The sequence below is a fragment of the Euleptes europaea genome, chromosome 10 (genome assembly GCF_029931775.1).
Source record: "Euleptes europaea isolate rEulEur1 chromosome 10, rEulEur1.hap1, whole genome shotgun sequence".
Classification (NCBI taxonomy): domain Eukaryota; kingdom Metazoa; phylum Chordata; class Lepidosauria; order Squamata; family Sphaerodactylidae; genus Euleptes; species Euleptes europaea.
In genome coordinates, this window is record NC_079321.1 from 33,749,789 (window position 1) to 33,769,324 (window position 19,536).

The window sequence follows — 19,536 nt, forward strand, 5'->3', positions numbered from 1 at the left end:
GTGATACCTCTTGTGTGGGATCTAGCAAGCTATCTAAAGTAATAGTACTACCTCAATACTGTAGTGACATTAAAATATCATAGTATCGTTTCTCGGCCTTTTGGCTAAGATCAAGTGTAGTAATATCATAGTAATGGAGATACTGTGGTCCTTCCAGCTTCAACCCTCATTTATTGGGATGAGGTTTACCTTGCCGATTTATACACTTCCAAATTGTTGGGGTTATTTTTTTAAACAATCCTGTTATCCCTGAAGTCCCCAGTTGTCATCCATTTTGTCAACTTCTAATAATAAACATAATTAAAATGAATTAGAAGTGGAAAATGCCTACCAACAGCTTACTGCGAATATTCAGTAATCACATTTGTTTGCTGTTTTATTTAACATGATAATGTCTAGAGGACAACAGCTCAAAAGACCTTGCCAGCAACAAGACAAAAACATAACTTTTCAGCCTCTAATTACCCTCTTGAGCAACTACAATTACAAATTAATTGCCAAGCCTTCACCTGCCCAAAACATGAAGAGCTGTTTCATTCCTACAGAGACCTTTTTGATGTCATTCAGGGGCCTATCATATTTTAACACTCAAAGGAAGAACAAATCCTGATATCTCAAACTAGTCAGATTGTGTATTCTTAACATCACGTCAATCTGAATACCGAAATATATACATTGTAGAAGTCTGAATGACAGGAATTCAATTAGGTAACTCAACAAGGCAGGCTAAATTAAACCTCATATGACAGCACTTGATGCAATCATGAATAATATTTTACTCACATTGAATTAATGTTGCCTTAAATTAGAATGCTAAATACATTGTGTAGAAAGAGGGATTAATTTATTTTGTTCACGGGCCCCATGAATGAGTTGGAAGTGTTGTGTACCTGGCAGGCTAAGCAAAGTTGCACTCTTTACACATTACCAAGTTACACGTACCACAGGTCCCACCTATGTCTGCTGATGCCGCTTTAGAGGAAAAATCAGCCATTTAAAAATTGCCACAAGGCCAGTGCTGCAGTAGCACCAGGTGATCTTATCCCTCCCCATGGCCTTTTCAAGTGTTGAAACAAGCAATATTTAAACAGTGAATTTTTCCTCTACAAGGGTTTTGGCGGACACAGGTTGGATCTGCAGCCACTGTACCATTTAGCCTGGCTCTGAGAAGGGTATAACGCTGTTAAGGACTGCCCTACGAGGGCAGGAGTTCCTTCAGAAATCTCTATTGCTTCAACTTTTTTCTTCCTTGAGCTGTGGGAAAAATAAAAGATTTATGCAATCAAGATTTTAATTGTAGCTTCTTAACTGCAAGAAAATTTGTCAAGTGGAGAGAATGAAAGTTGATGAATATTTATTTAGAGGCTACTCTGTTCTTTGAATTCACTTTAGGATGTATTAACACCCCCCTGACATTTTGCTAAATTAATTAAATTGTTTTTGCTTTCACTGATTTCCCCCGCAGATGTTTCCCCTGAATAAGTAGGGGAGAGGCTGTGGCTCAATGACAGAGCATTTGCTTAGCAAGGTCCCAGGCTCAATCCCTGGCAGCTCCAGATAAAAGGACCAGGCAGTAGGTGATGTGAAAGACCTCTACTCAAGACCCTGCAGAGTTTCAGCAGGTCTGAGTGGCCAATACTGACTTTGATGGAACAGTGATCCAATTTAATATAAGGCAGTTTCATGGGTTCAATAAGCGCTTCCAAATTAATTTCCAAATTTAACTTTTGCAAAGTTCTGTAGCAGTTCCACTTCATTCTAAGATGAGATCTCTTTCAGGCATGCTGCTATTATTGGGAGCTGTTTATTAATACCCTTTTCCCAGAACTCCTTAATTATCATCACTGTGGAAAACCTCTAATATCAAACAGAAGTGGGCAGCCATGCTTGCCCATAGCAAAACCCATGCAGCATCTTTAATTCAGAAATAACAAAGCATCAGAACACAGAGTGCAAGAGGATGCGAAAGCTTGCACAATGTGTTGAGTCATTTTGGTTGGCTGGTTTTGGATTCTAATAGGAAAATAATTAATATTGGTTAGAAGCAGGAGCTATCAATAAAGAGCTACTCTGTTAAAAAGGTAAAGGTAGTCCCCTGTGCAAGCACCGGGTCACTCCTGACCCATGGGGTGACGTCACATCCCAACGTTTACTAGGCAGACTTTGTTGACGGGGTGGTTTGCCAGTGCCTTCCCCAGTCATCTTCCCTTTACCCCCAGCAAGCTGGGTACTCATTTCACCGACCTTGGAAGGATGGAAGGCTGAGTCAACCTTGAGCTGGCTACCTGAAACCAACTTCTGTCAGGATCGGACTCAGGTCGTGGGCAGCGCTTTTGACTGCAGTACTGCAGCATTACCACTCTGCACCATGGGGCTTCTCTCTTCTCTGTTACTTCCATGCTATAAAAATGCTCTGAAGGGGAAAAGCTCCCCCCCCCATTTTTTACTGTAAATTACTTGGTGATGGGTGGGAAGTGCTGTCAATTCACAGCTGACTTATGGCAACCACATATGGCTTTCAAGGCAAGAGATGTTCAGAGGTAGTTTGCCGTTGCCTCCTTCTGCGTAGCAACCCTGGACTTCCTTGATGGTCTCCCATCGAAATACTAACCAGGGCCAACCCAATTTAACTTCTGAGATCTGACTAGAATGAGCTAGCTTTGGTCACCTAGGTCAGGACTGGTAACATGACTGTGAACATAACAGAGTGGTTAAAAAATATTAACATTATATGATCTTGAATATGTGCTCCATGTTCTACATCTGAAAAGTTACTGTAGCTAATCACTATTATTAAACAATTTGTTCATAGTCTTAGACACAAAATATGAAAGAAAGAAAAATTATTTTTTCCTGCTTGTTTCTTCTATTTGCTGATACCAAGCCTCCACCAGAAGTTCAAGTGAGGGTTGCACGGATTTTTGCCTCCGTGAGGAGGTTTCGGCAGGCAACACCCCGGGAACGCCTCCCAGGATGCCAGCGCAGCCTTTGATGGTGTTTGGATGCCAGCAGGAAGGCCCGGATGCTGGTTGCGGGGCGCTGCTATGGCAGCGCCACCCAGGGACACCGACAGGGCCTTCCAGCAGCATCTGAACGCTGTCAAAGGCTGCGCTGGCATCCCGGGAAGCCTTCCCGGGGCGTCCCGGTGTCCCGGGAGGCATTCCTGGGGTGTTCCGGCGCCAAGCTGGGGGCTTGCCCGCCATTAGGTGGCCTTCACAGCCCTTTTGGGCCTGGAACGCCACCTAGTCTATTTATGGATCATTTTGTCCAGTTTCCATGGTGTATGTCGACAAGTTCCTGGGATCAGTGATGGCCACTACTTGCACTCTGGGTCCTTGCCCATCCTGGCTGTTAAGATCATGTAAGGACCACATCAACCAACCCCATCATGTCTACTATAAATCAGTCACTTATTTTCCTAACGCCTTACCATCAGTGGACATTTCTCCAATGCCCACCTATGGTGCAATGCAAGGATGCTCTGGAGGTATCTGTAATATAGCTTTTCTGCTACTAGGAGATGAGGTTCTCAGTTTTTCAAGATAAAAATGGGCAGCTTGAATGGGTTTCCACCTTCCGCTACTTGGGCATTGTTTTTAGCTATAATCTATCTTGGTCTGCCCATTTGGACCATGTGAAGAAGACATCAAGATTCTCTACTGCAATAGTGGAGATGTTTTTTCGAACCAAGGGGGCCAATCGCATTCCGTTCGCCATTGAAGTGTACAATGCGAAGGTGGTTTCTCAAATTCTCTACAGAGCAGACATCTGGATCTCCAGTGTTGATGAAAAATTAGATTCTTATTTGAACAATTTCCTTAGGAGGATTACTGGAACCCCCAGGTGTGTCGCTGGGTCAGCCCTTCGCATGGAATTGGCCCAACCCTTGCTTGAGGTACGCGCATGGAGGAGGGCAATTAAGCTAAGGTTCAAGTTGTCTGACGTTAGTCTTCCGTCCCAAGCGGGGTTTCTCCATCTTATTCTCAAGGATCCTGCCCCCAACCCTTGGTTGACTCTCCTAGCACAAAAATTAAAAGTACTGGGACTCCCAATTTCCGCTCCCACTGATAATCTTGTGTCCTCTCAAACAGCGTTAATTTTGAAGAAATTGAAGGAGCTAGACTGGGCCAGCACGGTTGCGAGGGCTAGACGTACTTGTTCTGGTTTGGCGTTGGGGCTTCCTCCACCAGAGAGGCTTCCAGACTTTCATACTATGGTCCAAATTTCTTCACATCGTCGGGCTTTTCTTTTGGCCCGCCTGAATGCCTTTCCATCTATGGTTATGCTGGGTAGGTTCAATGGGATACCCTATTCAGATCATCTCTGCCCTTACAATATGGGTGAAATTGAAACCTTGGACCATTTGATACTCCGATGTCCTTGCTGGTCCCAAGACAGAGAGGCCTTTATTGCTCCAATTCTTACCAACCTGAATCTCCCTTCACATTCCTGGGTGTTGCCATTCTTGCTTGGCGATCCAAACAATGGTTTGATAACATCGAATGTGGCATGCTTTTTGGCTAGGGTGGCTTCTTCTAAGAAGAAAGAATTCGCAATGCCTACCATTGGCAATCTCTAGTCAGCTTGCTCTGCCCCAGTCTAGTTTAGTCAGGAAATTTTATTCCCTGGGCTGATGCCTGGTTTTTTTAGCATTTGTTTAATTTAATATTGTTTTTATGTCTCATGTTTTTTATGTCTTTTATCCCTTCCCTGTTTCCTTTTTCCTCCCCCTTCCCTGGTCCAAGACTGCGGTCACAGACATATATTACAGAAGCCCTAGGTGACATAAGAAAGCACTCTTGTGAATCAGAGGCCACTCATGCATCAACATGTTGCTGCGGGAGGGTGTTGGGATATCTAAATGTGGCACTGGCCATGCAAAAGACAATACTGATGTCAGGATTTCCTCCACTTAGCTAGCACCTCTCTTGGGTAAACTCTCTTGGGTAAGACAGTGGAGGTCTCAGAAAACCTAGCACGAAAGTTGGGTCTGCAAACCTCAAGCTGATAATTGCTAAAATTAGGCAAAAATAAAAAGTAATCTTCAGTTCTCTTATAACTGAAGAAAAGCTTTCAGGGTATTTAAAAATGATAATTATCAGTTTATCTGATTGAAAGTATGTTCCTGATAGTATTCTACAAATTTTCTTTCTCATCACACAGAAGGATAGATTTCCAGGATAAAGTCCCAAACCAAATCCAACAAAGACTATGGAACTGAATAAATAGATTAAGCCTTTCTGAGATGTCAGTTTTGCTTTAAAAGGCACCATTGTGATCAAAGGATTAAGTCTTTCTTTTCCATTGAATGTTTTTTGCTGAAGTCTTCATACAATTCTTGAATAATAGATTAGCTTTTTAAAACTGGTTTAACCCATCAAGATTGACAATGCTGATACTCGGCTTTGTCCCTATAATTCAACTTTCATGAATGTGCTGATCTTTGCAAGAAGGGCCCCTTTGACATTAGCTTGAAAGGCTGATGGAAAAAGGTTTCCCAGAAAATATGCACCAAAATGTATTTCTATGTATGCAAAGACTTTCATATGAAGAATGTTCTCTTTCATTGAAATGGGGAAACAGAAGCTGGATTTTAGGGAAAATATGTACCAGTATTTTTTAGTTTGCTTTTTTCTTGCTGCCTTCTGTGAAGTACTAAAGCTGGGTAAAAAAAAAAACCATCAAATTTTTATAGGAAAAGCTATGTTGAGCTGCCTGCAAAAACTGGATTTTAGGAGCACTATGATAAGAGCATGTAGAGTATGTTCACCTTTATACCAAGGTTTAATGCTGCCACAATCTCTTCCAGCATACTTTGATTTCCTGATAGTCCCATGCTACAGACAAATAGTTATGTTGGCTAGATTCAATGCCATTCTGTCAGGGGAGCTATTGGGTCATTTAAATAAGGTGCCGTATTCTTACCGAGTGTGTCAATGTCATTCTGGTGAAATAGACACCCATCAACATTCTCTATTTAGCTGTGACCTGCTCAATGTAGCAAGAGATAGATGGATAAAACTTTTTATCTGGGATCCTAAGTATGAATTGGATAATTTGAGGTTTCTTTAAGCAGGGGTGGAATTTAATATCACCTTGGGTCATGCTGGCTCCTAAGAGCTTTCATACATACCCCTTCAGGATAGCTCTGCCCAGCATAAAATGACAGTGGAGCAATTGCAATTATTTGGTACTAAGGATGTGATTTTCTTTGTCTTCTAGATTTTTTTTCTCCTGGCTTTCCCTGTAGTTATTTTATTTATATATGAATCTCCACTTTTAAAAATTAATTAATAAGTGCATGCACATGACTTTATCATTCAGTGCTAGATGACTAGCAGTTGAATGTGTGAATGGAACCCACTGAAAAGCAAAGTGTTTGGGGGTAACATGAAAGTTATTTATGTGATATTAGATTATTAATACACACTGCATTAATCAACCAGAACAGTGGAATTCATTCTGTAGTTTGCAAAGAGCCACATTCACAATCCCTATCAACCAAAAGAACCGTATGACTATTATATAGTTTCAGAAGGTAGCTGTGTTGGTCTGCAGTAGAACAGCTAAATTTGAGTCTAGTAGCACCTGAGGGACCACCAAGATTTTTGGGATATGAGCTGTCAAGAGACCAGAGCTTAATTAGGTAATGAGCAGGGTATGAATTCAAGGAATAAAAATTAAATTAAGTGTTCACGCCTGAACTTTTCTACAATTCACATTTCCTATCAGAATTTCATATAGAAAAAAGAAAAGAAGTGGATTTGGTCAAAGTATTGCAAGAACAATGCTACTGTATTAATACTTCTTCCAATAGCAAAATTTGGACAAATTGTCTATCCTCAGACTTGTGTGCATTTACTTCTATCAAAGCATCACCCTTCCAAATGGGTCTGAAAACCATAATTGAAAGAATTTCTCTTATTCACTATATGTAATTTATTGTTGTAATACTTCCTTTCTGCTTTATTTTAAACAAGATATGGGGACATGCTGCTGCTCACTGGGTCCAAGGCAAGCCATTGTGGTGTTGCTGCAATAGCTTGGACTCGGCAAGTGGCAGCACAGACCCAGGAGGGATGCCAGTCATTTCTCATGTCACTATTGAATGGGAGTGAGTTGAGCCCCCACGGGACATCAGAGTCCTCCTCATTGTGCTGCCACTAGAAGTAGGGTTGCCAACCTCCAGGTTGTAGCTGGAGATCTCCTGCTATTACAACTGATCTCCAGCTGACAGAGATCAGTTCACCTGGAGAAAATGGCTGCTTGGGCAATTGGACTCGATGGCATTGAAGTCCCTCCCCTTCCCAAACCCCGCCCTCCTCAGGCTCCACCCCAAAAACCTCCTACTGGTGGCAGTGAGGGACCTGGCAACCCTAACTAGCACTCACTTGGCTGGAGGCCTAGGCCTACTCACATGAACTGAAAACACACCCTGCAATAGCTCCCCTCTACCCTGTGGCTGCTTATTGCAGACAAATGGACAAAAGTGTTGGGCAATATCTTTTAGTTATGCTTGTCTGCCATAATGGATCTTTCTAATGCATTTAAAAAACTGGTTATTCAAGGTAATAATATGTTTGTGTGGTGGCTGAAGTTCAAGGGCTACGAAGCTGCAAGACTCTATGATCACAACTGTATGTGCATGTAAAGTGCTGTCAAGTTGCAGCTGACTTATGGTGACTCCATAGGGTTTCCAAGCCAAGTAGTTAAGCAGAGATGGGTTGCCATTGCTTCCCTCTGCAAAGACTTCTTTGGTGGTCTCCCATCCATGTACCAATCCTGCTTAGCTTCCGAGATCTGATGAGATTGGGCTATACTATATCATTCCACATTCCCATAATTGTATGAAAGATGTTAACATCTTTTGTTTATTTCTATTACTTTCTCAATTTGCACATACAACAGAGATGTCACATGGCATGGTGTAATCTGGTTTCTCCCTTTCATACCAGGCATGCATTACCATCACCCCTCCACCCATTTCTTTCTCTCTAATGAATCCCTGCCCACCTTCTTTTCCCTTTTTAAATTTTTGGGCACTGGCATAGTGCTAGAGAAGAACTGTGCAATAACACAAGCCCTTTTAAAAGCACTGCTCAGGAATAATGCAGAACTTGAAGCCTCCCACCTCTTCTATGGGTGAAAATTCATGGTCGCTTTAGCCTCCTTTATTCCCTGATTCAGCCAGGATTCAGCCAGGATCGAACGCATGCATTTCACCAAACCTGTGTTTGATCCTGGCTGAATCCTGGCTGAAACAGGGAATAAAGGAGGCTAAAGCGACCACGCATTTTCGCCCTGTGTGCCTATAATAGCACAACTGTCCCCCTCCCACACCCTTAATGAGCAAGTTCCACTTCCCCAAGTTTGCTATATTTCAGCACCACACAGGAGATTGTAAGTGATTTCAATCCCCCCGCCCCCGAGTTAATCACAGCACTGGGAGACATGCACAAAACTGTGGTTTTGGATTGCTGTAGCTGAGCAAAAGCACAATGACCTTATGTCATTACAGAAATAAAAAATTAAATTAAAAAAAAACTATTGATGGATAGGCAGAGGAAGGGCAATGTTCTTTTTGATGTATCCCCAAGGTGTACCTTCCATTTGGGAAATTTTCCTTTGCCATTCCCTGTCCTTCTTTATTCTTAATGCTGCGATACACAAAATGTAACAGACACAGTGCAATTGTGCTGTTCATGTTACTTTAAAAAAATTAGCATATTTAGAAAAGTCTAAATACAGTGACCCCCTTTCCCTTGCAGTTGTAAGTTACCAGTGAAGCTAAGAGAGATTTTAAAAAGTAAACAGCTTTAATGGATAGGTGGAAGAAGTGAGCGAGGAGGCGTTCCATTTTACTGAAAGTGAAGGTGTTCCTTCCATTTAAGATATACTGAAGGGGAAAACACACCTAAGCAATGCCATGCAGGGGAATTCACCTATGCCAGACCCCGTTTTTTTTTTTTAAGTGATTATTTTAGAAACCAAAATGGGCTGTCCGTCGTTGGGACATGAATGCAGGATGATGTGCATTCTCTTTTCTGTTTCCCCGAGTTGGGTGGCTGAAGCAGGGAAACCCTCCATGTGAAAACAGCCCTGGTTATATAATAGGGAAGGGAGGCCCAGGGGCCAAATTATGTCTTGCTTCAGCTGCTGGATGGGCATTCTTGCCTTGTCAACCAACAGGCATTGGATAATCAAAGGTATGACCTAAACCCTAAAAATTACAGGAAAACCAAATAAAGATATAGTCTGAGAAATCTTACAAATAATAGTCTGCCCACTTCACTTTGGCCTCAAAAATGTAGTATTAAAAGGACAGAAAAAAATGAGGATGAAATAATTGCCTAAGAACATGAAATATATAAGAAATAGGAACTTCAATGCATTTCCAGCATCATTAATAACATGAAAATCATTTAGAGCAAGGGCCAAATAAACTTGTCTTACCATATCCATATGGCTAACCTTCATGAAGTGTTTACTTCAATGAAATGATTAAGAACAACTCATTCTTCTTGACCATTCTTCAAATTAGCACTGCTAATTATTGATAATGACAGTGCTGCTTTTGCAATAAGCACACCTGTTTATAAAGAGCCAAAGTATCTGTCAGCACATTTTATTTAACAGATGCTCTTTAGAATACACGGAAGCTGGCATATTGGGCATACATGTAATGCCAAAAAATTAAAATAAAACAGGCATTGCTTTGTGTGTGGTTTTAAGTGAACTATTATCTGTCTGTGTACAGACACAAAGAATTTTAAACATATTTTATAATGTATATTGTAATTGGGTTTTAATTTTTTATATTTTGTTTGAATGAACATGAAACAAAACAACAAATAGAAATTGTAGTATGTTGTCCCCTCCTTGCTTGGCATACTAGGAAGTACTGCAATTCAATTTCTATTTCCAGCTCAGTTTTTTAATGCAAGTCTCCTCCTGATGTACCTTTGCCATTAAAATTAAAGTTCCTTTTGGTTATGTATCTTCTCTGTGACCTCCTCTTTACTAAATTTAACTGTAAGAGTTTCCATTGATTATTAGAACTGTTAGTTTTCCTGAGACCTGGAGCTGATCCAGACTAACCTCGAAAGTGACATCACATTGCACTAAGAATTGCCAGGAACTCATGGGGCGTAATTTCATTCAGCTGTGCTTGCGGGTTTAGATTTAAGCCTTTCTTTTGGGATGTTTCACACCAGCCTTCAGAAGAAGCGAGACACTAGTTAGGTCTGCTGGTCAATAAGGGTAAGTGCTTTGCATAGAGTGTTATTAATTTGATTATTTATTGATGAATTATGTATAACTTTGAATGTGAGCATCTATGATTGTCGCGCTTTTATTTGTATATTTATTCCCTTAGAGGTCTGTGACCCTATAAAATTCATATGAAGTTATCGATGCAATAACAACTGATGAAGCTTGTGAGCGAAATGAACACATATCCGGAAGTGTCGTTTTGATATTTTACATTGAAACTCTTTGAGTTTGAACTTAAAACCTTGGGATTTCGCCGTGCCTTTTACTTTTACGCTGGATAACTAAGCGCTGTATTTATAAAAACGAATTGATTGAATACTTCTTTGGAATTCTTTGGAATTGGTGAAGAACCCACCTTAATTTGGATTTGAGAACTTTGGAAACTATATCCTTCTCATTTGGACTTGGGAATTGCTCTTTGTATTTGTAATATTCCGGTGAGGTAACCGGTATTGTTACTAATTTTTTTTGTGGGTTTCTTTATCTGTATGGTTTACACATGACTGTGGATTGATAATATTTAGTAAAAGATATATCTGTTTAAACCAGGTTTTGGAAATAATATATTTATTGAATTTGAGCCTGTGCTGATGTTATACTAAACTCATGTTTATGCAGCATAAGTAACAATTGATTAGATTAACAGTATACTGAACCTCCAGGTGGGGCCTGACATCTCCTAGAATTACAAGTGATCTCCAGACTAGAGAAATCAGTTCCCCTGGAGAGAATGGCTGGTTTGGAAGGTGAACTCTATTGGATTACACTCCACTGAGGTCCCTCCTCTCCTCAAATAACACCTCCCCAGGTTCTACCCTCATATTTCAAAGAATTTCCCAACCTAGAGTTGGCAACTCTAAAGACCATACAAAGTTATTTTCAAAAGCTCATATCTGGCATATGTTTCAGATTCCTTAGCACCTCAGCATTAAAAAAACTTACAGTGTTTGTAAAATATATTTGTAAATACTTAAGCAAGATAGTAATAGAAAACAAAGCCAAGATACAGGATGATCCTGACAAGCTGGAAAACTGGACTAAAACTAACAAAATGAATTATAACAAAGATAAAAGCAAAGTTCTGCATTTAGATAGGAAAAATCAAATTCATAATTATAGGATGCAGGAGATCCTGTCTTGGCAGTAGTACATTTGGAAAGGATCTAGGAGTCTTAGTAGTAGACCATACACTGAATATGAGTCAGCAGTGTGATGCGGTAGCTAAAATGGTATATGCAATTTTGGGCTGCATCAACAGAAGTACAGTGGCCAGATCATGTGAAGTGATGGTATGGCTTTACACTGTTTTGGTTAGATCTCACTTGGAGTACTGTGTTCAATTTTGGGCACCACAGTTTAAGAAAGATGTTGAAAAGCTGGTATGTGCCCAGAGGAGGGCAATGAAGATGGTGAGGAGTTTGGAGACCAAGTCCTATGAGGAAAAGTTGAAGAAGCTTGGTATGTTTAGCCTGGAGAGGAGACAAATGAGAGGTAATATGATAGCAAACTTCAAGTATTTGAAGGGCTGTCATATAGGGCAAAGCTTCTTAAACTGTGGGTCGTTACCCCATTTGGGATCACGTAACTGAATGTGAGGGTCCCAAAAAAACTGGCAATATAAAATAGGTATACAAATCAAACATTTACTGATATATATACCTATATACCCGGGGTCGCGTAAAGGTTTCTTAAGCAAAAAGGGGCCGCGAGTGGAAAAAGTTTAAGAAGCCTTGATATAGAGAATGGAGTGGTTTTCTGTTGCCCCAGAAGGTTGGACCAGAACCAATGGGCTGAAATTAAATCAAAAGAGTTTTCGGCTAGAATAGGAAGAACTTCCTGACAGTTACAGCAGTTCCTCAGTAGAACAGGCTTCCTCAGGATGTGGTGGACTCTCTTTCTTTGGAGGTTAGGCAGAGGCTAGATGACCATCTGACAGCAATGCTGATTCTGTGAACTTAGGCAGATCATGAGAGGGAGGGTAGGAAGGGATGAGTCAGTGCTTGGCTCTCATGGCCTTTTCTTACATGCCCAGGGTAATGTCAATTGCCACTTTGAGTTCAGGAAGGAATTTTACTCCAGGGCAGATTGGCTAGGGATCCTGGAGGTTTTTTGCCTTCCTCCAGGCATAGAGCAGGGGTCACTGGGGGAGTAGGGGGGGTAGTTGTGAATTTCCTGCATTGTGCAAGATGTTGGACTAGATAACCCTTGAGGTCCCTTCCAGCTCCGTTTCTATATGCAAAAGGCAGAACCACATGTCCTCCCCCCTTTTAAGGTTTATAAATTTCTGATATAATACCTTGTAAAGTGGACTTCTGGATGTGTTTAATAATCATGTTTTGTATAATTTGACCACTGAGGAAGGCCCAAGAGGCAAAAACATGTATGGTCTACTGGTATTTATATTATGTTTATCATCAAAGGTGTTGATTATTTTTGTAACAGTTCATACTGGTGGTTTTATTCCAGCCCCAGTGTTTTTTAATCTATTTTATTGTGTACACCAAATATATTACTTTATAAGAATTTTTAGTTTCCAGCTCAACCCTTGGGTTCCTTTTCTGGTTGAGTTCTTTCCCCCTTTTTTGCTGTCTACTCTGAATAGCTACAGGACTATTAATTTTTTTACCATCCTTTCTGCCCTGGCCATCACTGTATGCCTGACCTCTGAACAGAAAAGTTTCAAAATCTGAAGCATTCGTTGTTAAATACAGTCCAAACAAATGTAAGTTAAATAAGCATACACATATAAGCAATTCTATATGCCTTATTCAATTTCTTTAATTAAAACCGGGGCTTCTCAAAATTTTATTGTTGCTGTAATATTTTTGTTACTAGTCATATTTTTTAATATAGTAGGTAGAATATCATTTCACATGTCAGTTATATTGGCTTGGATCCTATGGTGCTGTTCTTTCAGGGGAGAGGCAACTCCACCAGCACAATTACGTTTTCTGTTTGCAAAGAAATGGAGGGTGACATTTGCCTGTTCCCTTCTCCTGCTGTAGACTACCAATTTCTCCCTCATATTTCTCCTTTTGGTCCACTGACACAAAGAATTTCAGGGGGAAATGAAGGCTGTGGTGAAAGGAGGGAGGGGTGGTGGAAGCTGCCTTTCTCTGGCATGACTGCACTTACGCTGCTTAGGATCCAAGCCTAAGATGTTTTCCCCTCTTCCATAGGGTTGTGTATATCAATATACCTGAACTGAAAATAAACATGAAATTAGCCATTTCTGCAATATTCAGGTTTTGAGTCGACCAAATACTAAAACTTGGGAATTTGGCCAAAGCCGAATAGGCGATTCCCAAAAAAGCCGAATAGATATTTGGCTTTTTCAGGTTTTGGCTATTTGCCTTTGCTCAGATGCACAGTTTGGTGCTTTCTCCCATGTTTCTATCTTTGACTGGTTTTGTTAGGAACCCATAGTTGGGGCCCTTTTGAGGTAGGGGTCATGTAATCAGCGCCAACTTGGTCTCACCAAACTATCCATTGCCAATCAGTAGGTTAATCTGGATCAGGATAGTCTTGAGGCAGAAGGGTAATTTAAAAGATGGGGCCCACCCAGTCCTGTCCGGAGGGATATACCTTCTAACTAAAAAGCACCAGCTTCAACAGCTGCTGAACATGTGTGGTTCTGAAGAAGACTGCTTACCCACACAGATGAGCAATCTCCTTTACAAGAGCTACCTTGGTCATGACTTTGGCTGGCTCCGATATCACCCCCACCCCGAAAACCTGCTGTCAAACTGAAGGTTGCTCTGAGTAGAGACTTTGTTTCCTCACACCATGACCATCTCTTGAAATTAAATTTTTGATGACTATAATAAAGGACTGTTCACAGGATGTCATTTGCCACCAAAAGAAATGTTTTCCATGCCTTATTTTTCTTGCATTTAAGCTGTTACCCTCAGTTTGGAAGCTAATTTGCATGGACATCATGCTATGCGCCCCAGATGCACCAGCCTGCCAATTGGTGCCTTCTACCAGTCCTCAGCAATGCTGAACTTCTGAACCAGAAAACCAATAGACAGTTCAGCTCACAAACGCCTGGTGGATGGGGGTGACCACTTTGTGGACCCATAAAATTAGACCCCCCCCCTGTCCCAACATTCACCAAACTTTGGTGTCCATCTAAGGAAAGTCCCTTGCAGCTTCACTGCACATTTGATGACTCTATGTCCAAAAATGCCCCCTCCAGGAGCTTTGAAAAAAATCCCCATAAACTATAATGGACTCAATTTTTTCCAGTAAACCTGGAAATAAAGCCAAAATACCCCTTTACTGGTATGTTTATTTCATGTTTACTGAAAAAAAAAATCAGGCCCAATGAAGCCATACTGGAAATTTACCCAAAATGTTTTTTTGCACGACCCTACTCTTCAATATTATGAGATGTCATAACTGAATCCTTTCCCAGCATTATATTGTAAAACCCATTCAATATGGTGAATCAGATCCTGTGCCACTGAGATGCTCACCCTCCCTTCCAATAACTTTTTTTGTATCTTCTTCTTCTAAATCATCAGAGAAGCTTATGAGGAAACGAGGAAAGATAGCATTCTAACTAGAGTATGCAATGAAAAAGTAGCTCTTTAAGTCATTCACCTTGGGACATAATCCAGAGAAGTCCTGTTACCTTTGTGTATGAAGTTTATATAGATCACTGCATCTGAGAGACTTCTAACTCACAGTGCTGTATTGCAATTTACTTTAGAAACTTCCCCAAGATACAAAGCAGTTTGTGGAGGAAAAATGTCAAAAAGCCCCACTGCTTATTCAAAAGTCACCATGCAGCCCTGATCTTCCTAATATGGCATGCTAGCATATCTACCTCAAATCCCACATTAAAGGCAATGTAATAGTTCACTGGTGACACTCTAGGTCCTTGGATCATACCACCAGGGTCTCAAACTGAGCTGAAAGGCAAAGAAGTCTCACAGGCCATTATTAAAACTGTGAATAGTCCAGCTCCTGTGGATCTTGATGTTTTATGCATGGAAGGAAAAGATTAAAGGTGTCTGAAAGAGTTATTGTGAACTTCCTTTGTAGATTCAACCTTCCTTCATTATCTGATAGGAAAGGGCTTTTCCTGTACTGGCAAAGGATTTCCATAATAATCACATACAAAATGGTTGCTTACCGGAGGTATGCTGAAAATGTAGAATGATGAACCCTTCAGTGCCAGGAACTTGAATTGATAGAGCTGCGGGGAATCTGCTCCTTGGAGCCTCTCATTCACCCACCCCATATGTATCACCTGCAGAATAAAACCTTTGAAAATTAATGTCAACTGAATCTATCAGTATTAATATTACCTTAAGCTTGATTCCTGTGCTTTCTCCATTACTTTCATAGTGGATGGAAATGAGCAATACTTTTTAAATCTTAAACCCTCTCATGCACTTTGCTCTCTAATGAGTAAGTTTGTCATGCATGGGATTTAGTGCATTGTATCTAAGAATCCTGTGGGGGTTTTTTTGTTTCATATAAACCCCTAAAAACCAACTCATGATGAAAGCCAATACAGCATGAACTGAGCAGTGTGCAATAGAAACATAAGGTATGCACATATATCATAATTATGAACTAGAAAACCCATAGTCCTGTGGTATTGCACATGATTCTCAAATAAAAGGGCCAGTCCCTGCTACCTCTAGTTAAGAGTTCTCGCCCAATAGAGTTGAGATCCTGAAAAGCTGCTGGCAGTCAGAAAAAACTATACTGGGCTTGACAGACCAATAGTATGACACAATATAATACAACGTCATAAGTTAATTTTAAAAAGACTAATCCTGTGTTACTTACTTAAATTTGTTGTTATTCTATTATAGGCTGGATCCTATGGATGCGAGCATAGAAGGATCTCACATTTCTGAAGGATCCAAACTTATGTTTTCAAGTAACTCTCATTAATCTGCAAATATTATCTATAATTTCATTTTGAACTATAGCATTGATTTTTAAATATAACAGTATAGGAAACAGTGCAATAAATAAAGTGTTCCTCTACTATCCATCATTGTGCATTACAGATCACATAAATATTTTTCACCAAGTATCATTATTCATTCTTTATCAAAGTCTTACAAATGACTTACACATGATTACAAATATATTGCACTGTTCTTTAGAATAGCACTTGAAAGACCCTGGTTCAAATTCCCCAACTCTCCCTCAGCCTAAACAATATCACAGAGTTGTTGTGAGGATAAACTGGAAGAGAACAGAAACAACACTTTGATATCCTCAGAGGAGAAGCAGGATAAAAATGTGATTGGTAGGTAGGTCTCAGAAGATAGTCTATTCCCCCCCCCTTAGCCACTGACCACAAGGTTCCATCCTGTCACCCATTATGCTTAACACCTTATGAACCTGCTGGGAGAGAACATTTAGAGATCTGGAGAAGAGTGTAATTAATATTCTGATGAAACTCAATTCTGTTTCTCCTTTCCATCTAATTTCAGTGAACTGGTAGTACTTAAACAGGTATCTGAAGACCACAGAGAGGTGGGCTGTGGGCGAACAAATTGAAATTTAATCCAGATGATATCAAAGTACTAGGAACTATGGTTAAATTGATTTGGGAGCAGGAATATAATCTTTGCATCCAGACTTTGATAGTCTCTTAATACTTGCATGTTCTAGATTGTCTTCTGAACTGGCTCTGTGGATGCATGTATGGATGTCTTGCTTTTACTGTTGCTGGCTTGTAATTATTTGTATTATTGTAAAATATATTTTTCATAAGCTGCTTTGTGAACTTAAAGATGGGATGTAAATATTCTAAATAAGTGAAATGTGTACAGGAAGAAATTAATACAATCTGTAACTAGCAGTGAAGTGCTACAGTGATGGACACCCTGCTTTGTGAAATCATTCTGAAACAACTGTGGCCCAGTTAACCATTACAACAGATGTTTGTGTGTTAAGTGACATCAAGTCACTTCTGACCTATGGTGACCCTATGAATTTATGACCTCCAATGGCCTCTCATCAATAGTAGGCGTGTGTGAACCCCACCCCCCACCAAAAAATACCTTATTGGTATTTTGTGTGTGTGTGTGTGGGGGGGGGGGGTTCCTCCTGAAAAATGGTGACAATTTAAATTGAGCCGAAAAGTGGATCCCCGAATCATGCTGAATGTTTTTTTGGCATGATTGTGGCTGCTTTGGCCATGCTGCCATTTTTTTAAAAAAAAAGAATAGGGGGAAATCCCCTCTCCTCCTCCCCTGTCCCATACTTACCTGCTAGCCAGCCAGGCCAGTGCAGAAATCCCCTGCCCGCAACCTCTGGGCTCTATGTGAGGCTCAGAGGTGGCAGGTGGTGCAGAGATGCAAGCTGGGCTTGACCCAGCCGAGCCCAGCGCGCAGCTCTGTGCAGGCAGCAGCAGCTACTGGGCTCCACGCCAGGCTCTGAGGCAGACACTGCAGCCCTGGAGTCAAGGTAAGTGGGGGAAAATGGGGGTGGTGGTAAAATTCAGATATTTTAAAATCATATTCTAGTTAACAACCTTGCTCAGGTCTTGCAAACTGAGGGCCATAACTTCCTTGATCAAGTCAATCCATTTAAGTTAGGTCTTCCTCTTTTCCTCTTTCATTTAATTAGCACTTGGTAAACACAAATTATGCAAGTTATTTATCTGAAGAATTAATGTCTACAGTAGTCTCCCTGCAAATGTTATATGAATGAAAAACTTCATTAGTTTTTAACAGAACTGGATATCTTTGTAAGAGGAATGTGTGATTAGTTTGAATCTGATGTCTTATTAACAGTAAACTGGAAATAACTTTGTTTCCACCCTAAAATATCTACCACTGATTATGTGGAAACCCCATTTGCATCTGTTTTTTGGTGTTGCTGATGGAATGATGTTACTTAGTATTGAACTCCACTTTCCTCAGGCAAGACTGGCTTTTGAGAGATGGACATTTTGATTAAGCCACAACTAGAAGAAGGAGGAACCCCATGGTCCTCCTTAAGCTGCAGTACTGCAGTCAAAAGCTCTGCTCACAACCTGAGTCCGATCCCGACTGAAGTAGGTTTCAGGTAGCCGGCTCAAGGTTGACTCAGCCTTTCATCCTTCCGAGGTCGGTGAAATGAGTACCCAGCTTGCTGGGGGTAAAGGGAAGATACTGGGGAAGGCACTGGCAAACCACCCCGCAAACAAAGTCTGCCTTGGAAACGTTGGGATGTGACGTCACCCCATGGGTCAGGAATGACCCGGTGCTTTCACAGGGGACCTTTACAGTTTAGAAGAGGAAAAGTTGGTTTTTATATGCCAACTTTCCCTACCACTTAAGGAAAATTAAACTGGCTTACAATCACTTTCCCTTCACCTCCCCACAACAGACTCTGTGAGGTAGGTGGGGTTGAGAGAGCTCTAACAGCTGTGACTAGCCCATAGTCACCCAGCTGGCTTCATGTGTAGGAGTGGGGAAACCAACCCAGTTCACCAGATTAGCATCCGCCACTCATGTGGAGGAGTGGGGAATCAAACATGGCTCTCCAGATTAGAATCCACTCCTCCAGACCACTGCTCTTAACCACTACACCACACTGGCTCTTAATGATAGCTACTTTGCAAGTGATACAAACAGCTGGATTCAGATAGCTAAGTTATTCATTAAACACTTATAAACTTAACCTAGGATGTCTGAATTGTAAGGCCAAGCTATTGGCTGAATCGCCTAACTATGTAGATAACCCTGATATTATTATAATCTTGCATCTGTTCAGAAAAAGCTAAAAGCCACGAATGCTGGACAACCATCTACCAAAGGCCAATTTAAGCCTGAAAATGGCTTTTGTGTATTTCCCAGTTTTTTTACTCCAGGTGTCAGGAGCATGTAGGAACTTAAAGTAGGAAGTTATTGACACTATTAACAACCCAATATGAAAGACAGGCATCCCAGTATGACTGTTTTAGGACCAGGTTGTTCAATAATTTCTTTAAATGCAAGAAATTGTAGCATAACATATTCTGGTCCCATATATATATATATATATATATATATATACACACTCTGCTTAAGGCAGCATAGTATGTACTCTGCCTGCTTGGGGAGGGACTCCGTTCTATCAAGGGCAGAGCTGTTACCACTTTCTCTGCCTTCTTCTCCACTCTGTGGATTAGTCTGTTACTGGTTAGTAATTTTGTTGTTAGGAATTTTTGTTGTTTTTGTGGAATTTGATGGATTTTTTGGTGGGAAGACATTGGCTGTTACCGCACTAGGTATTCCCAGCGATAACAGTGCGGCAACAGCC

General features: G+C 40.8%; 1 protein-coding gene and 1 pseudogene across 6 annotated transcripts in view; one reads left to right on the forward strand and one right to left on the reverse strand.

Annotated features, from left to right (window-relative positions):
* The window catches only part of SNTG2 (syntrophin gamma 2), a 329,718-nt gene that overhangs the window by 48,042 nt on the left and 262,140 nt on the right, over positions 1–19,536 (reverse strand). For 5 of the 6 annotated variants that reach the window (XM_056856441.1, XM_056856445.1, XM_056856442.1 and 2 more), the window contains exon 12: positions 15,413–15,529. The exons of the other annotated variant lie outside the window; for it this stretch is intronic. In XM_056856441.1, coding sequence (XP_056712419.1) covers positions 15,413–15,529 — 117 coding nt within the window. The remainder of the gene's footprint in view (positions 1–15,412; positions 15,530–19,536) is intronic. 6 annotated transcript variants of the gene reach the window in all.
* Positions 85–230, forward strand: LOC130484037 (U2 spliceosomal RNA; annotated as a pseudogene).